General features: G+C 37.9%; 1 protein-coding gene across 1 annotated transcript in view; it reads left to right on the top strand.

Annotated features, from left to right (window-relative positions):
* Positions 1 to 8,469, top strand: part of PDE7B (phosphodiesterase 7B) — a 171,871-nt gene extending 163,402 nt beyond the window's left edge. The window contains exons 13-14 of the mRNA XM_008923829.4: positions 3,024 to 3,104; positions 3,597 to 8,469. Of these exons, the coding sequence (XP_008922077.1) occupies positions 3,024 to 3,104; positions 3,597 to 3,814 (299 nt within the window). The 3' untranslated portion in view covers positions 3,815 to 8,469. The remainder of the gene's footprint in view (positions 1 to 3,023; positions 3,105 to 3,596) is intronic.
* Positions 8,470 to 21,788: the final 13,319 nt, after the last annotated feature.

Genomic DNA, 21,788 nt, shown 5'->3' with positions numbered 1-21,788 from the left:
GCCACACTGCCCCAAAATCCTACCACTGTCCGCTGTGTTTTATCTCGCTTTTCATGCTCCCACTGCAACTCTGATGGGAGCCTTACCCTCACTGTTTCCCAAATATGACACATTCTTCTGCCTACAAATGCAGAGAAAGGGTTCAAACACGCTTCCCAGCACGCTGTTGAAAGGGCCAAAGCATGCAAGCCAAACCTCGGCAAGAACCTATTGCAAATGTTTTCGAACCCCTGCAGAGAGCACAGTCAGGCAGGGATTTTTTTTGAAACGCAGTAATTACACCATTTGGCTCTATCTGCATAGGCAAGGTCATTCTGTGCTACAACACAGGATGCAGCAGAGTTTAATCACTGCTAAATTCTTTGTTCAGAGCATCCTGAGAGTTGAAGGCAAGCAGTACAAACACTAGAAAAGCACACAATAAAATTCTCAGTTCATTTGAAATTTTGCACTACAAAATTAAGCCACATCCGAACTGGTACCTGGTACAGTTATTCCATAACAAGGACAAATAGGTCAGCAAGTTCATTTTCAGCAAGTGTCAGTTTCAGCTTTGATGCCTTTGAAGCAACATAAGTAACTTGCCAGATGCAGGTTTATTTAGTCAGTCAAGGCATAATCAATATCCAGCTCATGAGAACAGGGCCCCAGTGATGTGGGACCTTAGTGTACTGAGGGACCATGATGAGAAAGCACTCTCATCTCCTATAAATGTAAGCTTTTTCCACAGCCCTCAAGATTTATTAGTCTAACATCTAAAATATACCTCTGAGAGGAGACACCCGAGTCTATGAGACCCGTTAGAAGCATGAAAGGGAGAAAAAGAGCATTTAATGTGGGACAATATACAGAAACTGTGGTCTGACTATCACTAGTGGCTGTATAATCCTGTTAAGTGATGCAAAACCCCCCCCAATAATAAATAGCATGTATTTAGATACCATTGTCACTTTAAAATGTTTTTGTAGACCTCTCTACCCCTTTACACACAGTGCTGGGGCTTGAAGGTATTTTTTGGCCCTAAGTTTAACATTTGGAAACCATAGCTCTCATATTTTGATTTTTAACTGTAGATGATACTGAGAATACCACAACTAGTGCCTTGTTTAATCTTCCTTCTGGAACAGATACAAAGTTTTAACATTTTTTGTATCAAACATTTCTAATTCCATTTTAATAGACACTCAGATCCTGATCTTCTAGTCTTCTGGTGCATCTATGCTAAATCTGTTAGTAAATAAAATACACAACCCAGGTACATTTCAGGGAGCACCTGATGCCTACAGCAGCTCCTAACAAATTTTCTTCAGAAAAATACTTTACCTTGTTTTCAGATGTTTTAAAAGTCAGTTAGGAAGACAAGGTAAGTAATGCAACTTGATTTATTTATATGAAACTGGAACTGGTAAGAAAAAGTTTCAAGAAAATGGCTGTCGTGGTTTGACCTCCTCCAAAAACCCACGACAATGGCTAATGTTTAAGCAACATTAATGATCGGTTTCTCTTATGATGTTTTACAATTGCTTGGAAGATTTTACCCACCATGAAAGTTTTCAGAAACTAATTCATGCAGTTCCTTCTACAGCAACTTGAAGCATAAGAAAATTGACCATCATTTTAAGTTCTTGCCATACAAAGGAAAATCTTACTTTTGTCAATTAAATTACTTCTCAAAGACAAGAAGATGTTGATACATTTTGAGCCAGGCAGGTCAACCATTTTCAGCCCAGAATACCTAGAGAGGGGATGTCACTGGAGTTAGACACTTTTTTTCAGTCAAAAAGTTTTGGAAGGTAGATGAGAAGAAGACAGTCAAACTGCACATTTGGAAACATGATAAACTGTTATTTTGTGTCAGTTTTGCTAAATTGTTCCTTTTGCTGTTTATGAAGCTAAAAATGTTTCCCTAATATTTTCTAAATAGCTAATTACAACTGAAAATACTCTGCTCGCATTTAAGAAGAAATTGCATGCTGCAGAGAGAAGAAGGGCAAGGCTTAAAAATGCACATGGTGTTTTATATGGGACTATAGAACCTAAGTAGCAAAATAGCATTTAAATCAAAACTGTTAATGGGGAGAAAAGAGCTTTTAAACAAAACCAGTGGATTTAAAGCAAAATATTTCTTTATTGGGTTTTGCAGTGTTTTGCCTGAACTAGCAAGTCTTTCTTACAGGCAATTTTTACCTAACTAGCCCTCACTACATTCTTATTAGTGAATCAGATGGACAAAATATTTGTTATCTGAGGGGAAGGGGCACATCTTAGCTTGCACAGTTAACTCTCACTTCCCTTCCATACTATAGACTGGAAAGTAATCAGCATTGTACACTGGCAGAGAAAACTAACAATCACAAAGGATGAATGTGTTGCACTCACAGACAGAGTTTGTTTAAAAAACAAAAACACACTCAAAACTTCACTCACTTATAGTGATCTTTGTATAAAGTAATTGCAGGCAGAAGGAAATGCCACCTCTCCAGCAGAACAAGTGACTGTTGTCTGGATGACAATGAGCAAATGAGACTCTCTGAGATGCCAAATCTGACCAGTTCTGCATCAGGAGCAATCCGAGGTGGCATCTGGAGTGAGCAGATCCCCCAGCCAACTCACACTACAGTACTACCAGAGGCACATTTCTTCTAAAATTTATATTCTGCAATTTTCTGTTAGGAAGACATTTGAATAAATGAACTAGTGAATGAAGTAAATGAACTATAAAACGTCTTAAAGGTCTTTCACATGAAGGAGTCTATTTTAAAATCCTCAGAACACTTACATGCTCAGATTAACGTTCATTCAAAAGTTATCCTTTCTTAGATTTTTCTTTGTATGGATAATCAGTTTCTCTAATACCTAAAAAGTCCAGAAAAGGAAAGTATTAGACATCTGACATGGTCATCATTGGTAGAAGATTCCAACTGCTCAAATTCACAGAGTTGCAGTCACTGTAAGAGTGTGGCATAGGTTTGGAGAAGGGATAAAAGTGGCACAAAAATATTTGCTCTTTTTTTTTTTTGCAGGTGATCTAGAACAAAAATTTGAACTGGAAATAAGCCCCCTTTGTAATCAGCAGAAGGATACAATACCAAGCATACAGATTGGTAAGTATTTAATTCTCTTCATGTTTATCTCACTATGGCACAACCTCAAAGAGAAGCTTTTCTCCACCACCCGCTCCACCCCACTCTAGTTGTGGATACCATAAGAGTTACGAAACATGTTCTGAATTAAAATGTTCAAAAAGAAACCTATCTAAGCCGAATGTTCAACAGGAAGACAAAGGAGTCATTGCATAGGGGAAAAAGTGTCCATGGAGAAAAATTGCAGCCAGTGTGGGATTAAACACTGGTTACTTTCTTGTCTGAAATCTCCCCAGAGGGATGCCAACTCTCACAGATTTTACTGATACACATGCAGATAAAGCCGTGTCTTGTCATGTATGCTGGTAAAAAGCTGTGCATTTCAAAAGGACTCCATGTCTGTTTGAGGGTTTATTGTTATTTCTTATCAGGGTTTTTGCCACTTACATTGCTCTCAAGGCACTCTGTGAATGGATTTGTTGCTCAACAGGTGTCCCTTGTGTGTTTCCCCAGGGTTCATGACATACATCGTTGAGCCACTCTTTGAGAGGTGGGCCCAGTTTACAGGCGATACTCCCCTATCTGAAAATATGCTAAACCATCTCAGGAGGAACAAGGCCAAGTGGAGAAGCTTGCTCCACAAGCAACACAGCAGTAGTAGGAGCAATGACCACTCGGGTCAAGTGACTGGCAGCCAGGAACAGACTTTAAATGAAGAAGAGACTCCTTAATGGCAGCTTTGCACTTTTCCTTATACCACTGCTATCTCCGTCTTGGTCACAGCAGCAAGTAAGATCCCGAGTAGCCAAGAGCCTGTTGTTGAGACCGTGCAAAGGGAAGAAATGGCAAAGCAGAAGCTGTAAGGGTCCCCACCAACAGGCCCAAGGTTCTGCTGGGTTTCTTTCTGATCCTCACGTTCCATTCCTCTCCCCTCTCTTCGACCTGCGCATGCCTGATGTCATCCATCACTCCTGACCACGAACTGTCTGAATGCGGAGTCCCAGTCAGCAGCAGTTATGGCTGCCGTGAAGTAGGGAGGATTCCTGAGAGAGCAGGGGAGACAGAGAGGCACTCTTGGTTATATATTCATTTACCACAAGTCATACTGTGACATATGTATTTAGGCCCAGAGCGCCACGCATGTTCCAGGCTGGCAGCTGGGCTGCACATTAAACCACCAGCATCTTCAGCATCCAGAGGACACAGGCTGACAGACGGTGCTCACAGAGGGCAGAGAGAGTCTGGTTGTTTTAGTAGTTAAAACAAAAACCTTTTTAACTTTTGTATTCTGTGCACTAAACAACAGATCTAAAAACCTTGGACTGAAGTTACTCTCTGTATACATGCCTCCAGTGTAACAAGGCTCGTTTTGGTAATCATTTTTATGCCACTTTGGATAAAAGACAGGCATCTTCTCATTGCAAGGAACAGTATTCCCTCGCAACCGAAAGGGAAGGTGTAGTACAGTCTAAACCTTTGAAACATGAACAGATCTATCTTTTGAGTACTGTTTCAAGTAACCTGTTTATATTCATGTGTACATTTTCTGTAAATACAAAGCGCTACTGATTCCCATGCCAAAATACTGGAGTACTGTGGGATTGCTACCTGTAAAAACATTGGCACTGTGAACAGAATACTGTTAGTTTTAATACAAGAGAAAGCATTTGTAAATATGGTATAGAGTTTATTAATATACACCATTGTTTGTGGATAAAAGCCTTAACTTTTAGCATCCTTCATAGCTGCCAAAATCATATGATTACAAGATACGATTCTGAACTGCCTTTCCACTATCCAAGGTGTATCAAAGGTCATTAAGGAATGAAGTCCAGCAGGATAACTTCTTGAAAACTTCAAACACATTCCATATGGGTCCATGTTGTTAATCCATGGCACCTTGCACATTTGGTCTAGGCAAATGTTTCACAGAGCCTGAAGTTCAAAAAAACCCGAGCCCCACAGCAACACCACATGATTTGACAGTTCAACCTGATTACCATTTATTCAAGGGTGTGAATTTTTACTAAATAGCTTAGTGGTCTACAAAGCACGACATTCAGTAGTTCTGGAGTCCAGTTGTTTTCGCAAGAGATGTTGCAGTGTAGCTGATTTTTTCCCCCCATTCCCTCCTTAGATAGCCAGCGTCAAAATGCATTTGTATTTTTCTTGTAATTTAAGTAATACTTCAACTGACTTTTAGATTGGTCTCAGTCAATGAAGGAAAAAAATCTGTTGCAGTCAGACTATTAAGAAAAATCTCTTAACTGTCATAGTTGCTGAGGAATTTTCTATAATCTTGTGTTTGTGAAAGATACATGGCCTTAACTATGCCATAAACAACCTCATTTGCAAAGTCTTTATAAAACTTAAGCTTCCACCATTTCAATGAGATTGTATTCTCAAGTGATAGTCCCCTTCTCCTTTGCCCCCAGTAAAAATAACTGCATTCAGGTGAAGTATAGTGTTCTAAACCCCCAATACATCAAATCTGTATAGCTGTTTTCCAGCAGATATGGCCATACAATCATGTTTGGATGTGAATACCTTGAAGAGGCCAACAAAGAAAGAGCTATTTAAGTCGGTGTTTGAGAAAGATATTTACTCAAAAAAGTGCAAGGGGAGATATAATAGATTTTTCTCAATTACAGGGGATATGGACTTGATAAGAGAAAGTTCATGCTCAGAAGGTGACTAATATGTTAAAGGAAAATAAAAAGCAAAGTATGTTTTACTCTCCTAATTCTTTGTGTGTATCTTCAGAGAAAGAAGCTGAAACCCAGTGAAATAGGAGGGTGGAAAACACTGTGAGAACACAAAGCACTCCAAGAATGATGTTTTTCTTCCCCCTCTACTGTTACATAAGGTATAACCATATGTAGGTAAAACCATAAGGTAGAAAATCTCTCTTCCTCCCACTTCTAAATGAGACTCACATATTAGAAGGACCACAGCAAGCAAAGAGAGAGAGAGAGAGAGAGAGTTGTAATATAATTAAATTATTTCTAACTACAGGATATAATTTCTTCTTAACCACCTGATGGTAGGGGCAGAAGCATCACCATTTTGCAGCTTTTTAGATGTATCTTTCCTTCTGACAGATTTAGGACAATTATTAGGACATTACACAAGCAGTGTAATGTGCTGCTTAGAAGCACTTAAGTACATACAAAAGGATATAATTTCCCTTGTTTTGTCTTTTTACTAAGAAAAGAAAGCCCTTTTCCTTCTAGTTCAAAGAAATTTTTTACAATGTTCTGAAATTTAGTTCAATAAACACGGTGTCTAGCAGCATAAAAAGCTCTTGACAGAGACATTGTTGAGCTGTTTCTGAAGAGCTTCCAGAAAATAGGTCCAGCAGGTACAAATGAAATTTTGTTACAGCTACATTAAACTCAAGCCCTTTTCTACAAGTGGAGCCTGCAGAGTCCATTACAAGTTTGCTCTTACCAAGCTAAAACTTTTTAACTTTAAAAAGCTGCTCTGAAAATTGTGGGGGATTTTGGCGCACTGATTTGCTAAATTTCATACCTGCTAGATTTCAATCACCTTGTCTAATGACATAGTGCTTGAAATAGGTTCAGGGTGGCTCCAGCAATACTTCTGTACTTGTGAGCCAAACCCATTACACAAATTTTGGTCTGGCCAGTTTGCCTCAGGTGTTCCAGACAGAGGTGTGCTGAACAGTTAGGCTCTGGCAGCAGATTCCTGGCAGCCAAATTCACCGGGGTCTGTGATGCAAAGTGCTACCATCTGATTTCCCTTAGAAGCCAAACGATGACCGATAACAGCCAGTCCAACAACACCAGTGTTCATTATATGTGGTTGTGATACACACTTGGTATTCTGTAGTTTGGAGGGCATTTCTGCACCAGGTTTTCTCCCCAGGATGCCAACAGAATGCTGATGCACAGAATGGAAAAACTATGCAGATAATACAGATTTCTGTGTTGTCAGCCCCATTAGCCACTTTACAGAAAGCCTTTGTACAGTGTTTTTCCTTCTTACTGGGCCAGTTGCAGGTAAAAGATTTTGAAGTTTTTTTAAAACTGAGTTAAGGTTTCCATATATGGAAAGAAAAAGAAAACTACTAAAAGCAGGAGGTCAAAATGTTTTTATGCCCCACAATTGCAATTCATTTGATTAAAATCTAGCTTCTTTAAATAAAGATTTCATGCCATCAAAGAAGAAATTTTGTATAATTAAGAACAATAATAAGTAATGACAACTGCTAAGTGAAAATTTTAGGCTGGTTAAAATAATGCATACGTATGCATTGTCAGTAAGTCAAGATTTTACTTACTTTTGGGTTTTTAAGTGTCAGTAGTCCAGCCACCAGCCAAAAGGACTATTAAAAACATGTACCTTTGGAATAGAGGAACAGAGAGAGGAGCAGCTGAAATGGAGTCTATGGAGGAAAAAGAAAAAAACAAAACACATGATCTGCCATTGTATCTAACCTAATCTACAACACAGGTCAATTATTTTTGTATAAACTTGTGATTTTCATGAAGGAAACCAAGGCCTCCCCAATAATTAGTAGCAGAGAAAGCTGTTACCACAGTAAATAAGATATGCCCACTGCATAGCTATCTTAACAGCTTTTCCAGTCTGTGGTTGAAATTTCTGTTAAAAGTTTCTGTCAAATTAGACACAAAATGCACACCAGCCCTTCCAAATGGATTCTCCTAAGAAAGGAGAAACACTCAAGTAGCTACAATTTTATTTTCAGGTACCAGCCATAATTTATAGCCTGATATTTTAAGTCACTCAGCTGAGTTGTCCATAAAATATGCCCATTCCTCCCCTGATACCACCATCCCACTCATGGCCCACAAAAATCAATAATTAAATTTGACTTAAGATCCTGCAAATCCAAAAAAAGCCACCCCAAACAGAAACAAAGCAAAACCACAAGGCAAGTTTCATGCCATGAATATGTATTCAAATTACTTTGATTGGTGCAAACTGTTACTCTATTATTTGTTTCTATAATCCATCCAATATTTTAGGTACATAAACTTTTAAGTGCAGAGCATAAGTTTGACTTGGATGTAAAATATATTCTGCTTATCTTTGAATTCAAGATTGTATATGTCATGTTTATTGTAAAGCATTTTATATATACATATTCGCATATCTTAGACAACTCTTTGGGCCAAGCACTGGTCCCCTCAACTTCACTGGGACCAAGAATCAGCCCCCGTATGTGCGTATATATGCCATATGCATCATTCTGAAAGGAAGCACTAGATTGTGTGAAAATGCTGTGACTGCTATGCAGTGATGCCAAGAGACTTAACTGTATCTTTTTTAACATACTGCTGTAAGTATTCATCATGTCAAAGAATGACAACTAATAAAAAAAAACAATGAAGTGTCTCAAGTTCTTTGGTAAAGCCAGTTGATTGAAGCATCTCCTTAGTTTGCAGAAGACATTCTGGTTTGACAAAACAGCAGAATTCCTGCTGCATCCATCCTCCCACTGTCTCTCCTTCTTAACAGTAGAAAAATCCCTTTCCTAGTGCGATGTTTCTCAGAAAAACTTTTCTCTAAATTTACCCTTAGCCTTGCTGTATGAATTAAATGGACTTAGGAGCAAGAAAAGTATTTCCATATAGTTTTCCTAAGCATGTAGTAAAAGGATTTTCAATCCCCGGGAAAAATGCTTTCCTGTTCAAGTATTTAAAGGAGAGAGTTGTCTTTTACTATTGTTTCAGTTACAATAACGAGTTCTCCTTACTATCATTGGTCAATGTCCATTTTCTCATTTCTCAGTTTCAGACCATATTATTTATATGTGCAAAATTACAAAGGCTTTTGAAGTTAAATTGAAAATATGAGAAGCATTGATGTTCTACACTGGTAAGTATTTCTAAGTGAGAAATACTTAATATTTGTCACTTCAGGGACTTGACTTTGACACATCTTTAAAGACAGAATTTATTTGTACATCAGATCTTTAGTAACAACACTCAATGGGTTTGTGCCATGCAAATACTACAATTGAATCAAATATAGGAGCTGGAAATATATTTTTGAGTTAAGTGCTATTTAGCCAACATTTTAAATTTATTTTCCTTAAAAAAACCACCCTTCAAAATCATAGTAAGTTTTTTCCTGTGTCCTCCAGATACAAGCTGAATTGCAGAATGGACTCTAGAATGAAGCCCCTTAGAGATGTGTCCTATGTAAAGGTGGAGTTGTGATGGCTTCTCCAGGAGTAGTTTTACACAGTCAGCATTGGAAAACCACTCAGTTTTCCATAACAGCTTTAACAGTGTTATTTTCAAGTACAGCTAAGTCAATACATGTTCCCACTCTGCACAGACACTGGATGGATGGATGCTGATGTTTAATGGTTCAAAACAAATAACGCACACTAGCAAGTGGGAACGTATGAATGAACAGTAAAACAAAAAATAATTATATGGCAGTATTTTTGTCCTGGCCAAATACTTACCTGTGCTTAAAGCTCAGGTGGAGAATCTTGGAAATATAATTATTCATTAAGAAAAGAAACAATGCAATATACAAGTGACAAACAATTATTTAGGTGACACTCCTTTTACCTCCAATGTTCACCACAGTGCAAACCTCTCCAAGATAAAACAAGTGCAGTTACAAAATACACTGTTTTTAGCAACAAAGCAGGTTTATGGTGTCTCCACTTCTACTCATCTCTGTCTTTCAGTGATGTTGTATACAGTACAGTCTCAAACAGCTGTTTAGGGACAGACAGATAGAAAATGAACCACAGGATAGGAAAAGGCTTTAAAAAATAAAAAGGCTCTGACAGTAAAACCAATGCATCCTTACTATTTATATCCTGGGCTAGTTTGGATCTCAGGCAGAGTTATACTAACACCATGCAATACCTTAATCTGTGACAATTGAAGTTTTCTACCAGCAGCACCACCTCCTAAAAGCTACCTTGGGTGTCTACACAGGGCCATGTAGACCTATGCACACAAGGAAGTGAGTATCACAACAGCAGATAAATTTCGTGTCAGACTTTATAGTAATACACTTTAGAGAGAAGATTTGAAACCTGTACCCTACAGAGCTCTAAATATATTGTACTAGATTAGGAAGGGGATCTGGGTGTCTTAAAAAGTTGTAACTAAAATGGAGTATTAGAATTCATACAGAGGAGTTGTCCTGTTATTTCCATCACTCCTACTACCCAGAGATAAATTCAATGCCATCATTTGCATACCAATCATCCCTCTCTAGAAAGTGCAAGGACAAGAGTGGGAAGTGCAAAGGGTGGCAAAAAGTAATTTGAATCACGAAAAACCTCCAGAAAGGAGAGACAGAGGAAAAAAGACTGTAGCTTCATTAGTACCATGTATAAAAAAACCCCAGAACATTTGGGCAGACTGAGAGCTTCTGCTTTCCCCAGATCAAAACACAGGTGAAACAAAGTAAAGCAGTACATATGGAAGTTGCTGCCCCAAGCATACATTAACCTTTAACCACATAGTAAAGCTTAAAAGAACATTGAACATTTATATGAACAAAAAGTAAATTCATGGTTAGAAATACATATTACTAAGATCATAATCCTGAAGAAAATGCACTATAATACTTAAATCCACCTTTAGTTTAAAATGATGCTTTCCTGCGCTACTCATGCAGCTCAGCAGCTGTTCCAGTTCCAATCCAGACTTTCCATTTTTATGTGCAGAGGATTCCTATGAGCTTAGCTCATTCATAAGCATATTTATGAAAGAAATATAGTTACCAAAAAGAAAAATCTAGTGCTACACCTACACATGCCCATTCTCATTTCTATAGCCAGACCTACCAACACCTGCAGACAAATGCAGGGGTAGTCATGTCAGGCAATCAAAATCCAAAGAAAATAGGAAGTACTGAAACATACGGTAGATTCAAAGGCAGATTCAAAAAGAAAATATTGTCCCAAAGACCACTTGTTTGTATCTTTCATGTTTTGCATTCGACAAATATATTTCAAGTCAATCCGTAGAGGGAGGAGAAGAAAATAGATATATTGGTATCATCAACTGAGAGACCAAAACATGAGTGGAATTACTTTGTTTAAAATGTACTGTTTTGCTGGGACAAGGTTCCAAGTATAGAAGTACTTCAGGACTTGGACGTTGTGCTCTATGATACCTGTGCACAACACATTTATTTCCCCCAGTGTATCAGAAAAGTCACCACCACCAGTTCTATCATTTCTGCATGAAACATTAAGAAGTGGCCATTTACACTATGTGCTTTGAAGTACCTTTTATCAGCACCAATGCTGAATTAAGATGCAACTGCGCAGCTCCCACATTAAAAGGAAATCTTCTTCAACAATGCCAGTAGCTGAAGACTGCCTATGTAAAGACAGATCTTAAACAAATCAAGAAACATAAGGAAGATCTGGGATGGCTACGTCAGCCACTCAAAACAGCTAAGTGACATTGGCACATTGTATACTTTAGGTGCATAAAAGTGTGTACAAGAGTTTTAATATAGCAAATACACTTCTGTCATTTATTTTCATTATAGCTACAAAGATATTACACACAGAAATTATATCACCTGAAGGTATTAGTGAATTAAAGTGAAGAAACCTGGAAAAAAACTGTATAGTTGACTTCCTTCTGCACTTGATCCTCAAATCCTCTGTTTGGTCAATCAGGAGTCCTATCTGCAGATGACTAAAAATGGTTATCAAGCTTCATTTTTATCTTCTTGGATCTCTTGCCCCCACTTCCTTCCTCTGCATACCTAATTATGGTCAGTTTCTTGAAAACACCAACTAATCAGAAGCAACACAAAAAAAAAATTTGAGCTGGGAAATTATGGTATTTATTATGTTTCCAATCATATGTTATGTTCTTTTAAAAAGCAGTGTGATTCCCTCCCCTCCCCCCCCAAAAAAAAGGAATTCTTCCTTCTCTGAGATGCTCTGGATTGGGCTAGAAGAGAAAAAGTTCAGAAATGCAGAGGATCTTATACAAGAAAGCCATGGCAAGAAGTTCAGAGCTCACTTGGAGAATGCGGCAAGTAAATAAAATTCTTGTGAGCCTTCACTGTCAGCCAGACATGAGAGGGGCCTAAGAGACTTGACTACAACTCAGAATGGTATTAAGTGGAAGCAAGAACTTGTATGCAAGGGCACAACCCCTTTTTTGTTTTCTGTCTTCCTTGATAATTTCTGTGTTCTCCCTTGATAAAACTATGGAGGTCTTATTGTAATAAAGCCTGGCTTTTTGATTTCAAAAGAAACAGTTTCCTGAGGCTCAGATCCACTTCAATTCCTGTACCACTTTTTATTAAGCATACTTTACTATAGTATGAAATGTTTTCTTTTTTTTAAGAGCATTTCAGTTTTATGGAACAGTAGTTAATAATATTACTATTAATGTTTGCTTAGGATGGAGCATAAAAAAGTGTCTGGATTTCAGCTGCCTTTTGCCAAATCCTCCATCTGCCCAAGACCTGAAGATATTGCAATATAATCTCGTGTTACCAACAATCTCCATTTTCTTTTGAACAGTTCCACTACTTAGGCCTATATGTTGGCAGGTTTGAAATGTAAACTACTAACAAAATGATCTGACATTTTGACTATGGCAACTCAACAGTCACATTGTATGTGAAACGCTAGATAAAGGTGGAATTTATTTATTTGCACTGTGATTAAATTTCAGAGCACTCTAGTTATGGATTAGGACACCACAAGGGTCCCCACTGCTCCCACCATAAGTCTTCACAATAGAAATAATCTAAAAACAGGTTCAAGAAGAAAACAGTTCAAGAAGAAAACCATCACAGATCCTGTAGAGAGCTAGATGTGAAAGGGCAGCTTTTACTTCAATGATAAAGGAGCAAAACTTCTATGGTTTTGTGGAAAAAGCAAATTGATCACCTCCAAGTACCTTTTTTTTTTTTTTTCATTTATTTCCTCACCAATCCAACTGCAATTCTTTTTTTCTGATACTTCAGTGTCATTAATTTAAAGGGAGAGCTTACATTATCACTCTTGAGTTACTTGACAGTTTCAAGTTTTGCCTGTGGGTGTTATATTGCTCTCAGGGACATCTTATATAATAATGCAGATATCATTTTTTAGCTGGCACAGCACATCTACAAACTTAAATTTTACTGAGATCCATGATAGAATGAAATCTTCTCAAATAGCTGAATATCAGCAAGGAGTTTGAACCTTCAAGCATAGCACAAGCTCCTCCCTCTGTGAAACTAATACTTTTGAGATTAAAACAAATATGTTAGTGAGAGCTGTTCTCTTTTTAAGACAACCTATGATAAATACACTAGAAAATAAACATCAGGGGGAGAGAAGGAAGGCACCATTGTCAAAAAGTGACAATTGTTTTACTCCATTGTTCACTGTAGAACTACCTTTGGGTTCTACTACAGAGAGTAAATAAAGAAGAGTCACCAATTCCCACTGTGAATGTCATACTTATTACTGAAATGCACTCTCATTTAAATTATTCTAGTTTTCCCTTCCTACGATTGGTTAGTATTATATTTCTCTCTGTCACAAAAAGAGGCTTCTAGCACTTTTTTTTGTCTCCATGCATTCACAGTCAAGTCACTGCAAACAGATTTTCTGTTTCTGAAATAATACAGTGGCAAAACCAATAAGTTTGAATGAAACTCCTTTGTAGTTCTCCAACTGACTGTACTAGTATGTATTTTCTTTCTGAAGACCTAACCTGCTCTGGCATTATCACTATGGCCTTTTGCCATCATTCACATCTTCATTATTTTTCTCAATGTAATTTCTGGTTTTAATTATCCACAAATTTTGTCACTTATTTAATTACTAAAAATATCAAACTTCATTAACCCAGCACCATTCTCTATAATCCTAGTAGAAGTACTTCCTTTCAGTGATTACTATTATCTGCCAGTTAATCAGTTCCACATCCATTTAACATCTACTTTGTGGGTAATATGAATGCTATATTTAATTTACACTATTCTATTATAGCTATTTTTGTCAAAGATGATTTAAAAGATCTGTTTTACAATGAAGTCACGTGATATCACTCCTGTTATAGAAGTATTTTCAACTCTGCACTAGGATCCCATCATACAGAATTTTTGCCTAGAATTGATACATGCTAATTGATCTACAGTCATGTGGTTTACCTCACTTTTCTTAAAAAGAAAACTTAGATGACACAATAATTTTCTGAATGCCTATGTTACTTCAAGGCTTATTCAAAGTAAATATAAAAGGCCATATATGTCCTTCTACAGATGTGTAGAAATAGCACAAGTTTCTGTGGGTTCCCCAGGCAACTACTAGCTTAGAGGACTGTTAACATACTCTTCTCCTAGCAACAGCACCAAGAGCTCACAAAGCATGAAGCAGGATCTCTCAAATTCTGTTTATTTTGCTTACCTTATGTCAATATATTTTAAATATATTCTTTTATTTGTGACCTCAAAAATCTAATTTGACATCAAAAACTAGATCAGTAATAAACTAGGTTATAGAGCAGATTATTTGGTAGACATAAGTCTCACTAGCAGCCTCATTGTTCTAACATACTAAATAAGAAGTATACTCTTCAAATCTGAAAGAAAAGGCTATGCCACTACTGAGAAATAATAAATGGGCTGAGGATTTGATAGAAGTTTGGCAAAAAAACGACTCCTCGGAAACATAACAAATAAAACTTTAATATAATTCATATACATGCAGACAGTGCATATGAGAAGAATAGACAGGAGAAGCAAACACAGATGAAACACATCAGAGTAGTCAAATGAACAGATAGGAAAAGGGGGTGTTGATAAAGCCCACATTTCATCTGAGTCAAGACAAAGTAGAACTTCGAACTAGCTATTTTTACTTTCACCAAATACTGAGCTTCAGATTACTTTCCCACCATACATACTGGTAATAAATTAAAAACAAAAAAACATTGAGCTTGACCTATCTTCAGAAACACGTCCTCACAAGCAAGAAAAGAGCATTACAAAACAGTCTGACTTATCAAGCCTGCCCCACTAGATGACAGTCAAACAGGGTATGTAAGTCAAGCAAAAACATCTACTAGAAAAAGCATAATGGAAAAAGATGAGTAAAATACCAGTCAGACAAAATTAAGTAAGAAACAACAGACTATGCATATAAAAACCCAGTATTGTAAAGGACAGAAACCCCTCACTTCAGTAGTAGAAGACACAACCTCTGATATTTCAAAACTATTAACACAGATTCCTACAGCTCTCACTATAGAAAAAATAAGACAGACACAGGTTGTAAAATGCAAGGTGACAATGAATCAACCAACCACAAGGCAACAATAACATGGGAACAAACTAGAACTAAGCTCATTTCAAATTTTTTCCTTTACACCACCAGCTGTTGCTCAGTGGCAACTGTCTCCCAGCAAACACAGCTGCTGTGTAACAGTATGAGAACTGTAAAGTAAAAGAGAGAAGCAGGAACAATCTGTTTAACTTTCCCCGTTAAGTAAAATGTAGAGTACCAAAGAGAAAGCACAGATGGCAAGAACAGACATCTCAAATGCACAAGTCCTCCACAGTTCAAGGTGATAGGATGGGCAAGATGTTCCTTATTTAAAAATATGTAGATGAATAGTTCCTTTCACTCTAGCAGCTCTGCTGAAGCTGACAGCGATGCAGAAGCCTTACTGAAGGTTAAACTTTGCCCAGCTCTGCAAACATATACTTGCCCAGCTTTATGAATGCACCTAAACTCGTTCAAGTCATCGTGTACCCGTGACAACCAATGAATGCCTATGTTTACAGAATAGTATAGTCCTTCAACTGAGAGAAAAAAACGTGAATCTTAATGCCCCATAGTTACTTTGACTTTTAATCAGTAAGAAGCAGCACATTTTCACCTCTATCATCTCAAAGTTATTTATACAAATCCCTGCAATTCTGTGGCAGTGCTCATTATATGTGTACTGCAACACAAAGAGAAATTTTCTCCCATGGCCATTTTACATGGGATAAGAGAGGATATTTTTTCAGGAAAAGAAAGACAGATGAAGCCCTTCTCTAACTTACCACTTAAAATCTCCAGCCCATTCTTCCAGAAAATGAAGTAGCAGATTTATTTTGTGAAGAGAATAAACTGGTGTTGCCTTATATTAATGTGAATGCATAAAAATACAGTTCACCATAATGCTAGTAAGTTAGAATCATGCACCTCTACAATTTAGTGAATACCACTGTAAAGATAAAAACATAAAGGGATTAAAATTTTGTTGTTCGACTTAATACTGACAAAGCAGAATTACTTTTAAATTCAAGACTTGCAGCATAGATCCAGTATAACACTGCTCTCTTGTGGTTAAATACATGAAGTTCGTCTGCAGAATGTAACAACTATTTACATCAATTATTTTTAAAAATTTTCAAAGGTATTTTAATCTAAGACAGTTTTTGATGATCAGGAGTTTAAAGCAACCAGTGCCAACTCCACTCCTCCACACTATACTGCTTGTCTCCATTACCTAAAGAGAGAATTCAAATTCCTGGTTTTGGTTCTCTGAAATTAATGCCTACATGAGCCTTAAAGAAAAGGTATGCATACACCCATCCCAATAACAATGAAAATGAAAATCTGACCCTTCTTGCTGACATACATAAATAATTTGTTTTTAAAGCCTCCTTCAGCCTTCCAGGCTTAATAAAAATGTAAGCAGAAAGTAAAATGTAAAGAGGAGTAGCAACATAGTTGGAACAAAAGCACCACGTTGTTTTTCTTTCAATGTGCAAAATAAAAAAAAAAAAAAATTAAAATTCCCATTGCAGGAGAGATCCTACTGACAGGATTTTTGGGGAAATAATAAATAACAAAATAAGGGCCTTTTGATTATTATAATCAAAATTTGTAAATAATCTGGCCAAGTAATACTGAAATGTGCAAAATATTTCTCAAGTCGAAGGGCAGCTGTCATCTTTAGCCTTATCCACAATACAATTTCAGATATTGTTAAAACTATCACCACAGTTCGTGATTGGGTTCCTAAACAAAATGTTTCAAGCCATAACTATGGAGCATAGTGCACTGTTACAAATCACTGAAACACTTACTAACAGCAAGAGAGGAAAAAACCTGTCAAAGACCCTTCCAGATTGTACCTTTCACATTTGTCGAACTGCAAGAAACAAAAGCAGAATAATTTATACAAACAGATTCAAACATTAACTCATGTCTTTTTCTTTTTACATTCTTTTTTCTCCTGTACACTTTACAACTCTCCTACAAAAACTCTATACTAACTATCCAATACCTCTTCTTTTTTGATACACTGTAAATGTAGAGTAACATCAGCTTCGAACTTCAAAGCATTTTGAATAATAATGAAAAATTCCTCTCTTTATACATTGATGATTTACAACGGGTATCTTATTCTTTCTAGTCAAGCTACATGCTTCTTCTTCAAATCTTTGAAATTAAATTACCCTTCTCTGGATACACTCCAGCACCTCAATGTCTTTCTTGAAGCGATGGGTCCAAAAGTGAACACAGGATTCGAGATGCAGCCTCACCAGTGCTGAGTACAGGGGAAAAAACATTGCCCTGGTTCTGCTGGACACACTATTGCTGATACAAGCCAGGATGCCATCAGCTTTCTTGCCCACCTGGCACACTGCTGGGTCATGTTCAGCTACTGTCAACCAGCACCCCCAGGTCCTTTTTTGCTGAGCTGCTTTCCACATACTTTCAAAGAGTCAACTTCAGCCTTTGTAATAAGATGTCAGAAATAGAATATCACAAGTTAAAAATTAATCTACCTGTAGAAGACTCACTAATAGCTATGTATCTTTCTACACATGCTTAGCAAATTGAGAGATTGACAGGTCACCTTGTCATAGAGGGAGATCGGGTTGGTCCAGAAGGACCTGCCTTTCATAAACCCCTGTGGTCTGGGCCAGATCCACTAGTTGTCCTATATGTACCAAATGGTGGTACCTTAAGACAACCTGCCCCACGACCATTCCCAGCACTGAGGTCAGACTGACAGTCCTGGAGTTCCTCAGATCCTCCTTGTAGATGGGTGTCACACTGGCCAACCTCCAGTCATCTGGGACCTCCTTGGTTAGCCAGGACTGATGACAAATGATGGAAAGCGACTTCCACCAGCTCTGTCCATACCCTTGGGTGGATCCCATCTGGCATGATAGACCTGTGTGTGTCCAAGTAGTGTAGCAGGTTGCAAACCTTTACTCTTGAATTACTGGGGCTTAATTCCATTCTCCGTGTCCCTGTCTTCCAGTTCGGGGGGCAGGGTACCCAGGGACTAAGTGGTCTAGCTATTAAAGACTGAGGCAAAGGCAGCATTAAGTAGTCCAGTCTCTTCCTCATCCTTTGTAACTATGTTTCCCTCCACATCCAGTAAAGGATGGAGATTCTTCTTGGCCCTCCTGTTATTGTTAAAGTATTCATAGAAACATTATAGAAACATTTTTATTGCCTTTTACTTCAGTAGCCAAAGTTCTAGTTGGGATTTGGCCCCTCTAATTTTCTCCCTTCCTAATCTTACAACATTGTTACAGTCTTTCTGAGTTGCCTGACCCTTCTGCCAGCGGTCATAAGCTCTCCTCCTTTTCCTGAGCTCCAGTCAAAGCTCCCTGTTCAGCGAGGCTGGTCTTCCCCACCAGCTCATCTTAAAGACCACAGGAATGGCCCACTCCTCTCCTTTAGCATTTCCTCCTTGAAGAATGTCGATCTTTCCTGGACTTCTTTGCCTTTCAGGACTGCCTCCCAGCAGATTCACTCAACCAGTCTTCTAGACAGGATAAAGTCTGCCCTGCAGCAGTCCAAGGCAGCAGTCCTGTTGACTCCTCTCCTTACTTCTCCAAGAATTGAAAACTATCATTTTGTGATCACTGTGCCTAAGATGCCTCCAACCATCACGTCACCCACCAGTCTCAGTTTGCACACAACAGGAGCAGCGAGGCACCTTCTCCTCTGCAAACTACTCAGATTTCACACAGACGTCCAACAATAATGCTCTAAAATATCATACACAATTAATAGATTATTTAGATAAACCTGGAAGGTAATACACATGTAGGTGAAGTCAGCGGCTGCAGACATTGCTTAACATTGGGACATCACTTGCTTCAGAAGTCTTGCCTGCATAACTTTCTTTCCCCAAGGCATCTGATCAGTAACTCAAGGCTAACTTGTTTAGCAGGTTCCCTAATATAATACATATAATGTTACTATTTAGTTAGGACTAAAGAACAATGCAATTAATTCCTGACAAGAAGAATAAACTGAGGGCAGTGAATACTGTTGCATATTCTCTGCTCTGCCTTTACCCAAAAACTCTGTACCTACATGTGCAGAGAGAAGACAGATTATATATTAATTGTCCCTCACGAGTAGTGAGTATCTGGACAGGTCTGGTATATTATAGGAGTATATCAGCAGTGACATTCTGATAGTTGAGGTAATTGTATTCATTAGTCTCCTTGTAATGGGAAGCTCACTCAAATCTTATAGGATCTCCTAGAGGAAAATCTGTAAAACTGTTTTTAAAGGACTGCATTGTACTTTTCCTTCTTACCCTATTTACTCAAAATATTTGAATCATTTATTCTTGTTTCAATTTTATTAACTGGAAAATTGGATATATTTATACATATTTTTTAGGCTTTTTAGAGGAAAACCAAAACCAACGTTCATTCCAGAGACCACCCCAGCAACCCCCGAAGGAAGACATGCTGCCCAAAAATTCATCATGAGTGGTAGGAGAGTAAGTTTTTCAGACCTCTTCAGTGATAGAATAAGAAGGCACAGCCTTTCACAAGATTGTTCCAGCAGATCAATAGAGCACTCATGTTCTTGAATCTCTTCCTCCTCTCTTGTATTAATAGCACAACTCTTGAGTTGCACTGTGACTGAGTAATTCACTCAGGGACCTAATGTAAACCAGGGTATTTGTAGGTGAACAGGGCATGGATTCTAGGTGGGCATAGGTAATCTTCGAGAACCTCAAGTTGCTTCCAAGCTGTTGATACAGAAGCTCTAGTCAAAGAAAATAAGATGACAAAGCCACATTTCCATCAGTTCTGAAAGCGAGAAAAATCTCTGCAATGACTGATATAACTTTTCATTGCTAACTATCCCTAAGCTTTGCAACTTCTTAGTACTGAAAACTGTCAGATGTTACCAGATGCCACCCACAGACTTCTCAAGGTATACCAGAGTTGAATGCCTACCCTAATTTATAACTGGAACTACATAAAATAAAGACTCTGTTCTCATAACATGTCTACATGGTACATAGTTGAGAAAAAAAAAAACAACCCACATGGTCCATGATTTATTCTTTTTCCTAAGGAAGTGGGTCAGCTTAAACTACTTTATAACTACATTACTGCACAATTCACATCAAACTGACACAAACATCAGAGAGAGTACCCAACAACCAGAACGATCATACAGCTCACCAAAATTTGCAGATGCTTCTGACACTAGATCATTGGTTTCAGAGGTACTAAGAAATTTCTCAGAAGTCCTTTCCAAAATGAAAAGACACTTCCAAATTCAAAATTCCTACTGCAAACTCCTCCTGTGGTCAAATCCCAAGATGAATTCTGGGGAGAACAGAAAAATATAAAAGGAGTCCAAAACAACAGTTCTTCCTGAAGACAAGAAACTGTTGGTCACATAAAGCAACTAACGTAGAGGAGAGAGACTGCTGTATTGAGGGTTTTGTAGATAATTCAGTCTCCCGCAGAAAGAATTCCATCCTCATGTTTGTCAGTCACGGCAGAACAGCCACAAACCCTGAAATCCCCTGGATCTAGGAACACTGATATAAAACAGGAGATAACTTGCTCCCCCTCACCACAATGCAGATACTGAGGAAAAACGGAGCCAATTCATAGGCCTTATGCTCCCAGGGACTCCCCTGCCCTCATATCCTCTTCTGCAGGCACTGCATCAACTTCTCTCTCTGTTGCTCCTCGATGCCCTAGTATAGCAAGACCAGAGCAGCAGACAAGACAATGAGGAGTTTTGATAGAAGAGGGTAAGATTGCCAAGTAGAGGGTCGAGCTGGCTATTCAGTATGGATTTCATAGCAGTTGTCAAATTTAGGTAGAGGAAGCAGCAAATGTGTATTTTGAAAGAAAGGGAAGGCCAAACTGTTATGGACCAAGCAAGGAATGGGAGAATATGATAAAGTTAAATAATTACTAAATCCAGAAAAAAAAAAAACAAACCAAAAAACAAACATCTAGATGATGTCATTTTAGGAGCATAATATATCAAGTTACTTGATATATTATGTTCAGTTTTAGTCAAAAGATAACTTTTAAAATTAAAATGGAAGTATGGCATTTGCACACTAATTTCTTACAACTGTGCAAAGAAGACTCGGCAGTAGGAGGGGATACAGTTGCCAGTCTACTCTGTGTAAGTGAGCAGGGAAATAGAAGACACACAGGATATATGAGGGACACACGGGATTTAGGTTTTATACATCAGGATCATTAGACAAAGGATTAAATGAAGGCAGCTACTGTAAGCAGTGGATCATAATAAATTTGTAAATAAGTGGCTCCATCAAGTACTCTGGCAGGAAAAAATATAAGCTGTACTTTAATTAGTCTTAGATAATGCAATTTAAGAAGCTGTCTAATATGGTCAGTTCTTAAGATACAAAAGAGTCTGCAACACAAAAGGCCACTACCACACACATC

The sequence above is a fragment of the Manacus vitellinus genome, unplaced genomic scaffold (assembly GCF_001715985.3).
Source record: "Manacus vitellinus isolate BGI_N305 unplaced genomic scaffold, ASM171598v3 scaffold_4_pilon, whole genome shotgun sequence".
NCBI classification, from domain to species: domain Eukaryota; kingdom Metazoa; phylum Chordata; class Aves; order Passeriformes; family Pipridae; genus Manacus; species Manacus vitellinus.
The sequence above is the reverse complement of the archived record's forward strand: the minus strand, read 5'-3'. Positions and strand labels throughout refer to the sequence as shown.